Source organism: Mauremys reevesii, linkage group 3 (assembly GCF_016161935.1).
Source record: "Mauremys reevesii isolate NIE-2019 linkage group 3, ASM1616193v1, whole genome shotgun sequence".
NCBI lineage: Eukaryota > Metazoa > Chordata > Testudines > Geoemydidae > Mauremys > Mauremys reevesii.
The window spans coordinates 204,609,013-204,620,860 of NC_052625.1; the positions used below are offsets into that span (position 1 = coordinate 204,609,013).

Sequence of the window (11,848 nt, forward strand, 5' to 3'; positions counted from 1 at the left end):
CCCGGGCCTGTTGGCTCCTGAGTGGGGCACCCCACGTGGAACAGCAGGATATGGGGCGTCAGCAGAGGGTGCATAGGCACTCCATGAGGGGACACATAAGGCCAGGACTGAGGAGCAGGGCTGCCCAGAGGGGGGGCAAGTGGGGCAATTTGCCGCAGGCCCCGGGCCCCACAGGGGCCCCCACGAGAGTTTTTCGGGGCCCCTGGAGCGGGCTCCTTCACTCGCTCTGGGGGCCCCAGAAAACTCTCGCAGGGCCCGGGCCCCCCGGAGCTTCTTCCACTCCGGGTTTTCAGCGGCAATTTGGTGGCGGGGGGTCCTTCCGCTCTGGGACCTGCCACCAAAGTGCCCTGAAGACTCACGGCGGGGGGGTCCTTCCACCCTGGGACCCACCGCCGAAGACCCCAGGCCCCCTGAATCCTCTGGGCAGCCCTGCTGGGGGGCATTGGCAGAGCTTGGTGGGGAAGCCCGGGACTGGGGCAGTAGGGGGCTGTGGGTCAGGATTGGGGGGCACCAGCAGAGCTGTAGGGGCGGGGAAGCCCAGGACTGGGGCAGCAGGGGGCTGTGGGTCTGGCTTGGGGGGTGTGGGCAGAGCTGTAGGGGGCGGGGGAAGCCCAGGACTGGGGCAGCAGGGGGCTGTGGGTCGGGATTGGGGGCACCGCAGAGCTGTAGGGGGAGGGGGAAGCCCAGGACTGGGGCAGCAGGGGGCTGTGGGTCGGGATTGGGGGGCATTGGCAGAGCTTGGTGGGGAAGCCCGGGACTGGGGCAGTAGGGGGCTGTGGGTCAGGATTGGGGGGCACCAGCAGAGCTGTGTATGAGGAGCCCACGGCAGGGGCCACAAGGGGCTACGGGTCAGGACTGAGGGGCACCAGCAGAGCTATGTGTGGGGAACCCAGAGCAGGGACCGCAAGGGCTGTGGTTCGGGATTGAGGGGCACCGGCAGATCCACGTGTGGGGCGCTCAGGGCTGGGAGAGCGGGGGACATTTGCACAGTCCCGTCCCGTACGATTCCCGGTTCCTTCCAGCCCCGGGGGAGCGGCGCCGCCCCTTCTCCCTGGGCGAGCTGGACGCGGTGAGATCGGCAGCGGCTCCCCCTGACCCCAGCCCTTTGTTCACAGCCATGGCTACAACACGTGGCGGGACCCCGGGAAGCCCACGCAGATCCTCGCCAAGCTGTGCAGAGAGGGCAAGGTGGACGGGCCCCACTATGGCCCCGGAGGGCGGGTGAAAGTCGCCAACCGGGTCTTCACCGGGCCCAGGGAGATGGAGGATGAAAACGGTAATGGGGCCGAGGGCGCAGCACTCCCCCGGCTGGGTGGGAGGGCTGGGTCGGACAGCGGCATCGCTCTCCCCACCCCTGCCGCCCGTCAGCCGGCTTGAACTGGCTATGTGGAAAGTAGCCGCAGTGTCTGCTCGGGGGCAGCCCGGCTGTTCCAGTGCCGTGGGGTTTCTCCGCAGCTCCCCCCTGCCCGGTCCTTGCAGACGCTTGCACACACCTCCCCTGCTCTGAGCACCCCCACAGGTCAGGCAGGGCGCGTGCCAGCACATCGAGCGCCTGCTTTGCAGTGGAGAGACGAGGGTGGGGCTCGGCCTGGCCGGGCAGGGGGCACTGGGGGGGGCCTGAACTCAGTGGACTCCTCCTGACTTTGCTGGGCTTGGGCCACGCCCAGCCCGTGCTCTGTGCCCCTGCGTTCTCCTGCCTCGGGCTGGCTGCGAGGAGCGCGGCCCAGCCGGCCCGGCTCAGCGCTCGCTCTGCACACGCAGGTCAGAAGAAGCAGACGGACGAGCACCTGGCCCTGGCGGTGCTGCGCCACTGGGAGGAGATCCCCCGGGTGGGCTGCAAGCTCGTCCCGGAGCACGTGGAGACGCGGCCGCTGCTGAATCCCGACAAGCCCGGCATCGAACAGGTACCGCCCGCCCTCCTGGCATCGGGGTCGCCGGCTCGGTGCTGGGGGGGACGGAGAGGTGACCGCAGCACCCCGTCTCGCCCTCGGGGAACGCCAGACCTGCTGAGCCTCATGGGTTCCCACGTGCAGGGCAGATCCAAGGCCATATGGACCGGCCCCATCCTGTCCCCCAGCTGGAGAATCCTGCAGGGGGAGCCCTTCCCACAAAAAACCACCCCTGGGGGCAATAATAGCCATTATCTCTGCCTCCCAGGCCCCAGCACTGGCTGATTAGCTCCCCCCCCCCTTTCCATGCCTCCCCAAGCTCCCGTTCCCTTGAGCTCCCCAAGCCCACAGCTGTATGGCCCTGGCTGCTTTCCTCATACCCAGACCCTGTTCTCTACCCTCATGCGCTTGTATCCCCTCCAGCTCCACCCTGCAACCCCGTCCCATGGCCACACCTCTCCCCGCCCTTCTCACCGAACCCCATGTCCCCTCAGTATCCCGTCTATTGCCTCTCCTCTGCTCCCCGGGCAGGCGACACTCGGAGGGGGGGTGCAGCTGAGCCCCCAAGCTGGCACAGATCTCTGCGCACACGGCCTGCCATGCCTGGTGCTGCCAGGCAGGAAGGGAAGGATCCCAGGCAAGGGAGGAGAGGAGACAGCAGGGGGAAGCTAACTGGGTCTCCCCAACATTGCAGGGCCGGCTGGAGATGTGGGTGGACATGTTCCCCATGGATATGCCGGCACCTGGCCCCGCCATCGACATCTCTCCCAGGAAGCCGAAGAGGTAACGAACCGAGTGGTCGCCTGGGGCCAGCCCACACCCCTTCCTCATGCTGCCCCACAAGGAGCGATCCCTCCAGCCCATGCTCCTGGCCCCTTGATTTGGGAGGTGGCTGGGAGTTGGGAGGTGACGTTCTCCGTCTCCTGCTCCCGCCGTCTGCCCACAGGGAGGGAGTGTGCGGGGCCCCAACCAGGCACCGAGGCGCTGTTAGCGCCTGCAGGGCCGTGAGCTTCCGTGGCCAGAGAGATAAGGGCCTGATCTGAAGCCAGTGAAATCAGTGGGGCTCCTTGCACTGGCACTGGGCCAGGTCTACCAGGGGAGCAGGAGAGCTCAGGACCAGGGCGTGATCCAGCCGCGGGAGGGGGACAGAGAGTCGGGGCAGGGAGGGAGATGGAGGAACCGGCGCTGAGCAGCAGCCCATGAACCGGCACTGGGCCTGTCTCACCATGGCCGGGGCAGGGAAGCAGGTTCAACAGCTTCCAGCACCAAAGCACCTTCCGCCTGCCCGCCACCGGGACAGCTGAGCCAGGGCCCTGCCGTCTGGTCCCGATGGCGACTCGTGGCCAGGGCCAGACCTGAGTGATGTGAAACACCCAGCAAAGCCCCCGCCCGCTCTGTGCACGCGTGTGAGTGTGAATGTGCCCAGCCTGCGCGTGAGACACAGCCAGGCCCCGCGAGCCCGAGGCTGCAGCCCTGGGGGCCTTGCAGCCCAGGGCGTGATGCGTATGATCGTCAGCTGCTGTGGGGCAGCATCCCTGGCAGGGAACCATTGCAAGGAGCCACCTGCTGGAGCCCTAAACTGTATCCATTATGAGTCTTACTCAGCAGCATGCTAGGGGCCTCGGCTGGGCCCCTGCCCGAATGAGCCTACAGGAGAGGGGGCTCCCTAGGTATGAAACCCACAGCGCGACCTAGGGGACATGGGCTCTGGCTCCTCCCAGCTGGCAGGGCCCCGCTGGAACATCTGGGCTGCCGGGATGCTGGTTTGAGCAGGGAGGGGAAATTCGGCTCCCATTGGCCCCCGGTGCAGCCCCAGGGACTCAGAGGTGTATGTTGTGGGCCCACGTCTCAGCGGCTGCCCCACTCCAGCCCCTGAGCTGGGAGCAAGCTGACCAAGCCCAGGAGCGGGGCTGCCTGCCCAGGTCCCCCGGCCGGTGTCCGGCAGGACTTCAGACTAGCGGATCCTAATGGCTCCTTCTGGTCTGAGACATCTGCAAGGCCCAGGACCAGGCTGCCATGAAGCTCACGGCTGAGCCCTCCTCGTGGGCCTGCACCGTGGCTCCCCTCAGGAGAGGGGTCCTGTCCCGGGAGCCGATCCCAGCGCCCCACTGGCTCTGTGCCGTTCTGCCCCGGATTTCCCCGCCGGCCTCGCCTCACCTCCTTGTCTCCCTTCCAGATATGAGCTTAGAGTGATAGTGTGGAACACAGATGAGGTAACCCTGGAGGACGATGATTTCTTCACTGGGGAGAAATCCAGTGACATTTTTGTCAGGGGGTAGGTACAGCGCGGCGCTGGCGCCTCGCTCCGGGATCCCGCTGGCGCTTGGTCTGGGGGCCATGGGGGTGAATAACAGACATTCTGCTTCTTTGTTTTGCCTCTGTGTGTGTCTCCCCCCACCCCCCTTTGCCGTGTCTGCCCCGCGCCCGGTGTGGGCTGTCCCTGTGTTCCCGCCCCGCCGGCCGCCCAGCTATGAGCTGCGGGTGGTGATCTGGAACACCGAGGAGGTGCGGCTGGAGGACGATGCTTTCATGACAGGAGAGCAGATGTCTGACATCTATGTCAGGGGGTAACGGACGAGGCCTTGCCGCCCGGCCCCCTCCCCTGCAGGCTGTGCAGAGGGACACGCACACCCGCTCAGCCTGTCCCGAGTGTCGCCGGCATTCCTCGCTGCCCCACCCAAAGCCAGAGCTTGGGGATCTGGGGGGCTCAGCCAGGCCTGGCCCGATACGTCTGGCCCCGGGCTCCTCCCAAGCCCACTCAGCTCCAGCTCCACACGCCGATGGGGTCCTTGTCATGACCAGTCCCAGCAGCCAGGGCTGAATTTGGCTTCCAGGGCCCCGTTAGTTCTCCTCCCAACGCCGCTTGGTGCCAGCGCTGAGCCAGGACTCGTCTGGTGCCCGGCTAGTGTCTGTGGCACCGTCACGTTCATTCCCCTTCCGGGACCCGATGAGGCACCGTTAATTCCTGGTCTGATGCCCGACGAGTTCAGTGGCCGGTTAGTTCCGCGTCTGGTGCCCAGTTGCCGTTACATGGTGAGCAGCTGCTGAGAGCTGCTCTCAGCCACTCGGTGGGCACCCCCTGCGCTCGGCGTGGGCACTCCCTGCTCAGCGTGGGCACTCCCTGCGCTCGGCGTGGGCACTCCCTGCTCAGCGTGGGCACTCCCCATGCTCCGTGGGCACTCCCTGCGCTCAGCGTGGGCACTCCCTGCTCAGCGTGGGCACTCCCTGCGCTCAGCGTGGGCACCCCCTGCGCTCGGCGTGGGCACTCCCTGCTCAGCATGGGCACTCCCTGCGCTCCGTGGGCACTCCCTGCTGCGGCTGTGACACCCAGTTCATGCTGTTCCAGTCCCAAGCCCTGACTACGGGTACGTCTACACTGCACTTAAAGCCCCATGCCCGACCCATGTCATGCATGTGGGGCTCAGGCTCTGGGGCTGTTTAATTGGGGTGTCGCTGATCTGCCAGGCTCTGGGACCCCATGAGCAGGCAGCCTGTGTCACCCCAGATCAGGGCAGTGTGAACTATGAATTGCCTTGGGCTGGAGCTTCCCAGGGACTTCGCCATCATTCGCCATCACACTCACACAGGCCCGGGTGGGGGTGGGGGGCAGGGTTGCTGCTGTAGCTTCAAGCTAGGCAAATAGTGTGTAGATTTCTTTTCACACCTCTGAAGGAGGAATCCCCACCCCCACCCCAGCCTGGCCACCTCTCTGCATGGATCCCTCCCAGCTGAGCCCTCTGCATGGGGCTGGGCTTTCATGCCATTACTCTGCAGGGGGGGGTCCCTGGGATAATGGGGACACGTGGCATTGGGCAGGGAGTGGGGGTTGGGTACAGATTTTGCAAGGGCTGCTGAGGGGTGCAGGGCAGAAGGGGCAGCCTGGGTCACTGAGAAAGTTTTGGGGGTTCATAGTGACTAATCAGTTGAGATGCTGAGGCCAAAAGACCTAACACACTCCTGGGCTGCACAACTCGGGGGTCTGGAGCAGGAGCCGACAGGTTATTTTGTGTCTGTCTTTGGCACCGGTGCAGCCACTGCTGGAATCCGGTGTCCAGTTCTGGTGGCTTCGCCGCTCAAGAAGGATGTTGATCCATTGGAGAGGGGTCAGAGACGGGCCACGAGACTGATTAACGGATTAGACAGTGATAGACTCACGGAGCTCAATCGATTTAGCTTCCCAAGCTAAGGTTAAGGGGTGACTTGATCCCAGCCGATACCCGGGGAGCACAGATTGAATCGTGGGCTGTTCAGTCCAGCAGGGAAAGGGCTAACAGGAGCCAATGGCTGGAAGCTGAAGCTGGGCAAAGTCAGACAGGAACTAAGGCGTCATTTTTGAGTAATGAGGGTAATTAACCCCTGGGACAGTTGCCCAAGGCTCGGGGTGGAGTCGCCAGCACTGGCGATTTTTAACTCAAGGTTGGATGTTTTTCTAAAGGAGCCGCCGCAGCCAGGCTTCCCGGGAAGTGCCCTGGCGTGTGTTATCCAGGAGGTCAGACGAGCTGATCACACTGGGCCCTATGAATCTGCAAACCCGCCCTCCCCAGAGCCACCTGGTGCCCCCTGTGCCAAACGGGCAGCCCCCCGAAGCAAGAGTCGCTAACCAGAACCTGCAGCTCCTCAGCGATTCCCTGCAGCGTCACCTACCCCAGGGGTCTCCTCTCCAAGGGGGCAGGGGTGCACAGACACATTGTGTGGGGCCAGCGTAGCCGATGGTCGCACCAGTGTCCTCCAGGGCCTGGCTCTCGGCAGGTCCCTAGCAGGACCTCGCTGGTGCAGGTCCCATCTCGCTGCTGAGTCTGTTGGCTGGCAGCGTTGCTGGAGGAACAAAGCAGACCCCTCTCTCTCTCTCTCTCACACACACACACACACACGTGTGTCACTCGTACCTGGTCCCTTCCTCAATCCCATCCCTCTCCTCCCCGTCATGTCCCCTTGGGCCACCCGGGTTCTCCCAGCCCTCTGGGTGCGCGTCCCCTGCTGGCCCTTCCAGCGAGTCCTTGGGCCCCTGCCCTTAGTGGTCGGCTGTTGAGCTCTGCGCGATCTGCCCCGTTGGTCGAGTCCCCCAGCCCATTGCTGCGGTCGTTGCTCCCCTGTGTTGTGTGTGTCTCTGGGCTGCATGCTGCAGCTGAGGGGCTGTCTCGGCAGCTCCTTGGCACAGGGGTTGGGGGGGGAGTGTCTGGCTGTCCCGTTGCTCCCCGTGACCAGCCCCGTCCCCCTGCCCGACTGTCTGGTCCCTGCAGGTGGCTGAAGGGCCAGCAGGAGGACAAGCAGGACACGGACGTGCACTACCACTCGCTCACGGGCGAGGGCAACTTCAACTGGCGCTACGTCTTCCCCTTCGACTACCTGATGGCGGAGGAGAAGATCGTCATCTCCAAGAAGGAGTCCATGTTCTCCTGGGACGAGACCGAGTACAAGATCCCGGCGCGCCTCACCCTGCAAGTCTGGGACGCCGACCACTTCTCTGCTGACGACTTCCTGGGTGCGTAGGGGAAGATGGCCGGGCGGGGGGGAGGTGACAGGCTGCCAGGCCTGGGCACGAGGCTGCGGTGGGGCAGGGAGAGCCGTGCAGCACCAGGCCGCCCTCGGGGATCTGCTCTGTGTGCTGGCTGTGGCTGGGCAGGCGAGGCTGGCGGGAGGGCGAGAGGCTAAAGAGAAGGGCGGGGCGGCAGGCGAGAACCTGGTGGTCAGGGACGGAGGAGCCACCAGAGGAGCTGCCGATCTATCAGGGCAGGGGAGACCCCAAGGAGCCCTGCGGAGAGGGAAAGCAGGGGACGAGAGGTCCAGGGGCCCAGCTGGCACTGGGACGGCTGCTGATGTTTCTCCCCGGCAGGGGCCATCGAGCTGGACCTGAACCGCTTCCCGCGCGGTGCCAAGACGGCGAAGCAGTGCAGCATGGACATGGTGACCAGCGAGGGCGACCTGCCCCTGATCTCCATTTTCAAGCAGAAGAGGGTGAAGGGCTGGTGGCCCTTTGTGGCCAGGAATGAGAACGACGAGCTGGAGCTCACGGTGAGGATGCCGGGGAGTGGGGCACCGATGCAGCACCACAGTGTGCGCCCGGCCTCAGGCACCACCAGGAAGGGCACTGGCGGAGCTGGGCGTGGGGGGCCCAGGACCAGGCCAGTGGGGGGGCTGCGGGTCGGGACTGAGGGGCGCCAGTGGAGCTGGGCATAGGAGGACCAGGCCAGCGGGGGGCTGCGGGTCAGGACTGAGGGGCGCCGGCGGAACTGGGCGTGGGGGGCCCGGAACCGGGCCGGCGGGGGGGCTGCGGGTCGGGACTGAGGGGCGCCGGCAGCGCGGGGGGGGGGGGCCCGGGACCGGGCGGCAGAGGGCCCGGCGGAGCTGGGGGTGGGGGGCCTGGGACCGGGCCGGCGGGGGGCTGCGGGTCGGGACTGAGGGGTGATGGCAGACCTGGGGTGGGGGCCCGGGACCGGGCGGGGGCCGCTGGTCGGGACTGCGGGGCGCCGGGGGCGCTGGGGGGGGGGCCCGGGACCAGGCCAGCGGGGGGCTGGGGGTCGGGACTAAGGGGCGCCGGCGGAGCTGGGGGTAGGGGGCCCGGGACCAGGCCAGCGTGGGGGCTGCCGGGCAGAAGCGCCGGGTGACTCATTCCCATCAGAGGTTGGGCTCCACAGGGCTGGAGAAGTTTGGCTCCTTCTCCGCCCCATGCGGCTCTCGGGGCTGGGTGCTCTGCCCAGCCGCGTGGCAGGTGCAGCCGGTCCAGCTGTAGCCAGGGAGCGCAGAGCCCCGTGGCGCTGGGAGAGATCGGAGCGAGCCAGCGGGAGCCCGACCCGCACTGCCTGGCCCTGGGCACGCCCCTGGCTCCGCTCTCTGGCGCTGGTAGATCCTGGGAGCGGTGAGACCGTTTCTCAGGGTGGGGGGGTTCCGGTCACCCCCTGCCAGCTCAGGTGATGTGCGCTGGGGGCAGCTCTGCGGGGAGAATTCGGCACCTTTCCAGCCGTAGGCCCCAGGACGCCATCCCAGGCTGCGGGATGATCCCCGGCCCGGGGGAGTTCTCAGCCATGGACGTCCCGGGCCCCAGAGCGACTCTCTCTGCTCCCCCAGGGCAAGGTGGAGGCTGAGCTGCACCTGCTGACAGCGGAGGAGGCGGAGAAATCCCCCGCGGGGCTGGCCCGCAACGAGCCCGACCCGCTGGAGAAACCCAAGTAAGTGACGGGGCGGCGAGGGGACCCACAAACATCACACCTGAGCTTGAGGGGCCCTGGGCGTGGGGGAGGCGGAGGATGTGGGGCAGGCAGTGGGGATGAAGGCTGGGTAGAGAGGGGGGGTTCGGTGCGTGGAGCTGATGCTACAGGGCAGGGAGGGGGCTGGGCAGCTGGTGGGGACACCCCATGACACGGGCTGTTTTCCCCCCATACACGTCCAGTTCTGTGTCTCTGTCTGTCTGTCAACCTTTCTTTCCTGCCTTTCTTCACCTCCTCCCCATCACTCCGGCCACCCCCCCGCACCCCCCCAGCCGCCCCGACACCAGCTTCATCTGGTTCCTGAACCCCCTGAAGTCCATCCGTTACTTCATCTGGCACACGTACCGCTGGCTCCTCCTGAAACTCCTCCTCCTCCTCCTCGTGCTCCTCCTGGCCGGCCTCTTCCTCTACTCCATGCCCGGCTACCTGGTCAAGAAGCTGCTGGGGGCCTGAGGCACCACCCTGTGTTCATGGTACTTCCCCCCCACCCCCGGACACCCGGGGCACGTTTGCTGGCTGGGCTCCCTGGAGGGGCCCGTGAAGGCGTTGGGTGCACGGGAGGGGACTAAGGTGGGGCCTAGTCGGGCTGCCAGGGGCCCTGGCCAGTCCCAGGGGTGACTCACTGGAGCCCGGCCAGCGGGAGGCCGGCTGGGTCTCCCGGGGCTGACGAGCAGGCGGGAGCAGGCGGGAATTTGGGGCACAGCCGAGGGGGAGGGGAACTGGCTCAGCCCAAGGCAGGGGGGCAGCGGGGGGGGGCACGAAGGTGGGGTGGGGAGAAGGTTCTTCCCCTACACGGGGGCCTGGCTGTGTCTAATGCTGCTAACCCGGCCGTGCGGCTCTTCCCCACCCCCCCTGCCCCCCGCTGCCCGTTGGCCAGTCGCCCCGACACCTCCTTCATCTGGTTCCTCAACCCGCTCAAGTCCATCAAGTACCTCATCTGCACCCGCTACAAGTGGCTCATCATTAAGATCGTGCTGGCACTGCTGCTCCTCATCATGGTGGGACTTTTCCTCTACTCCATGCCCGGCTACATGGTCAAGAAGCTGCTGGGAGCGTGAGGCCGCCCGGGGCCAGGGCCACGTACACGCTCACCACGTGCGGCGGCCTGGCTGGGGCAGCGCCGGGACTGGGCTTGGGGGAAGAGCCCGCGGCGTCTCCTTGTTTGCGTTTCCTTCTTGGCGGCTCCCTTTGGCGTATTTCTCTCCTGAGGCCGGAGGGAAGGACGTTGGGCCTGGGGCGCCGGGCTCCCTTAGCGCTTTCTCTGGGTGAATGCAGCTGAGCAGGGCGGCGAATACAGGGCGGCCCAGCTGGCCCTAGGATTACCCCCCCACCCCCCAATACACAGCAAGAGCCTCTTAGCCAGGCCCGGTTCTGGCTCCCAGAGCCCCAGGAGCCCAGTCACCCAAGCTCACGGCTGGCCTGGCAAGGGGGCACGTGCGGCTCTGGTTTGTTCCACGCCCTCCTGCCTCCACAGCCAGCGCCGCCCTGGGGAGCAGGTGCCAGGGAGAACGGGGGCGTTGCACCCCGAGAGGTCACATCAGAGGAGCCTGAGGAGAGGAACCGTGGGACGCTCCAGACAAGCAGCCCCCTCTGCTCGAGTCCCCCAATCCCCACAATCCCATGCTGGCTGGGCGGCTGCCCATGACCAAAGGCCCCGGGCAGGGGTGACACTCAGCCCGGAGGCGGTGGAGAAAGCAGCAGCAGAGCCGGGGAAACACGCCCAGGCTGTGAGGCGGCAGCTCACCAGGCTGCCTGCCATCATCGTGTGGGGTGGGCCGAGCCCCAGCCTGGGCCCGTTTTCCAGCCCCCCTCCCCCGCCCCCAGCCACTCCATGGGAAGCCTTCGGTGCTGGCTGGAGGGCCACCCAGCCGGTCCCTTGTCTAGCCCCAATGCCCAGTAAACGCAGCGGGGCCTGTCGCCGCAGGGGAGCCGGGAGGGTCCCTGCTGGCCCCAAGCCCTGCTAACGCCTGGCCTGACGTGTTACAGCCGGTCCCTTCCCCGCCCCCCGGGCCCGAGAGCGTGTCTGGTGTTCACTCATTTCTGGCCCTGGGTCTGAGCCACTCGCTGCCGGGGACGAGAGCCACCGGCCCAGGGGCCACTTGGGGTGGGGGTGGGGAGCCTCTTTCGTTTGTTTTTATGATGTTTGTGTTTTATCTGACAATAAAAAAAGAGGAAAGAAAATGGAACCGCTCCCATTGTGGGCCTGGTGTGGCGCTGGGAGCATCCCAGGGCCCCTGGCGAAGGCGCTGGCTGCCCTTTGGAGCGTAGCTTAGCCACTCACTGCATAGCAGCAACACACCTGCGGGGGGGAGGGGGAGTACGCCCTAGTCAGGCGAGGCCTGGGAGGCTGGAGCCTACATCACTCTCCCTCCCTGGGCCTAGATTGGTTGCTGCAGTGGGGCGGGGAAGGAGCCCTGCACAATGGTGCTGGTGGGACTGACGCCCCCCCAGTCATTGCAGGAGCTCCATGTTTACATGGCGGGGGCAGGGGGGCAGTGAGCAGCACCCGACCCTGCCCTGACCCATGGACCCTGCAGCAGGCATCGGGCCCTGGCCTGTTGGCTAACGGGAACCGGTTCAGCTGCCCTGCGGGGCGGAGAGCTGGCTCCTCACCGGGCGCTGCTGCGTCTCCACCGCCTGCTGCAGCAGCCCACGGCCTGGGCGCCACTAGCACGTCCGGGGGCGGTAGCCACATTGCTCAGGGGCGTGGGGGAAACGCCAGCCACGCTAACCCCCCTGGAGCCAGCCCCAGGG

General features: G+C 66.5%; 1 protein-coding gene across 1 annotated transcript in view; it reads left to right on the forward strand.

Moving 5' to 3' along the window:
* Positions 1-11,168, forward strand: part of OTOF (otoferlin) — a 189,829-nt gene extending 178,661 nt beyond the window's left edge. The window contains exons 39-46 of the mRNA XM_039532355.1: positions 1,116-1,276; positions 1,762-1,904; positions 2,584-2,672; positions 4,066-4,164; positions 7,130-7,371; positions 7,723-7,901; positions 8,955-9,055; positions 9,972-11,168. Coding sequence (XP_039388289.1) covers positions 1,116-1,276; positions 1,762-1,904; positions 2,584-2,672; positions 4,066-4,164; positions 7,130-7,371; positions 7,723-7,901; positions 8,955-9,055; positions 9,972-10,152 — 1,195 coding nt within the window. The 3' untranslated portion in view covers positions 10,153-11,168. The remainder of the gene's footprint in view (positions 1-1,115; positions 1,277-1,761; positions 1,905-2,583; positions 2,673-4,065; positions 4,165-7,129; positions 7,372-7,722; positions 7,902-8,954; positions 9,056-9,971) is intronic.
* Positions 11,169-11,848: the final 680 nt, after the last annotated feature.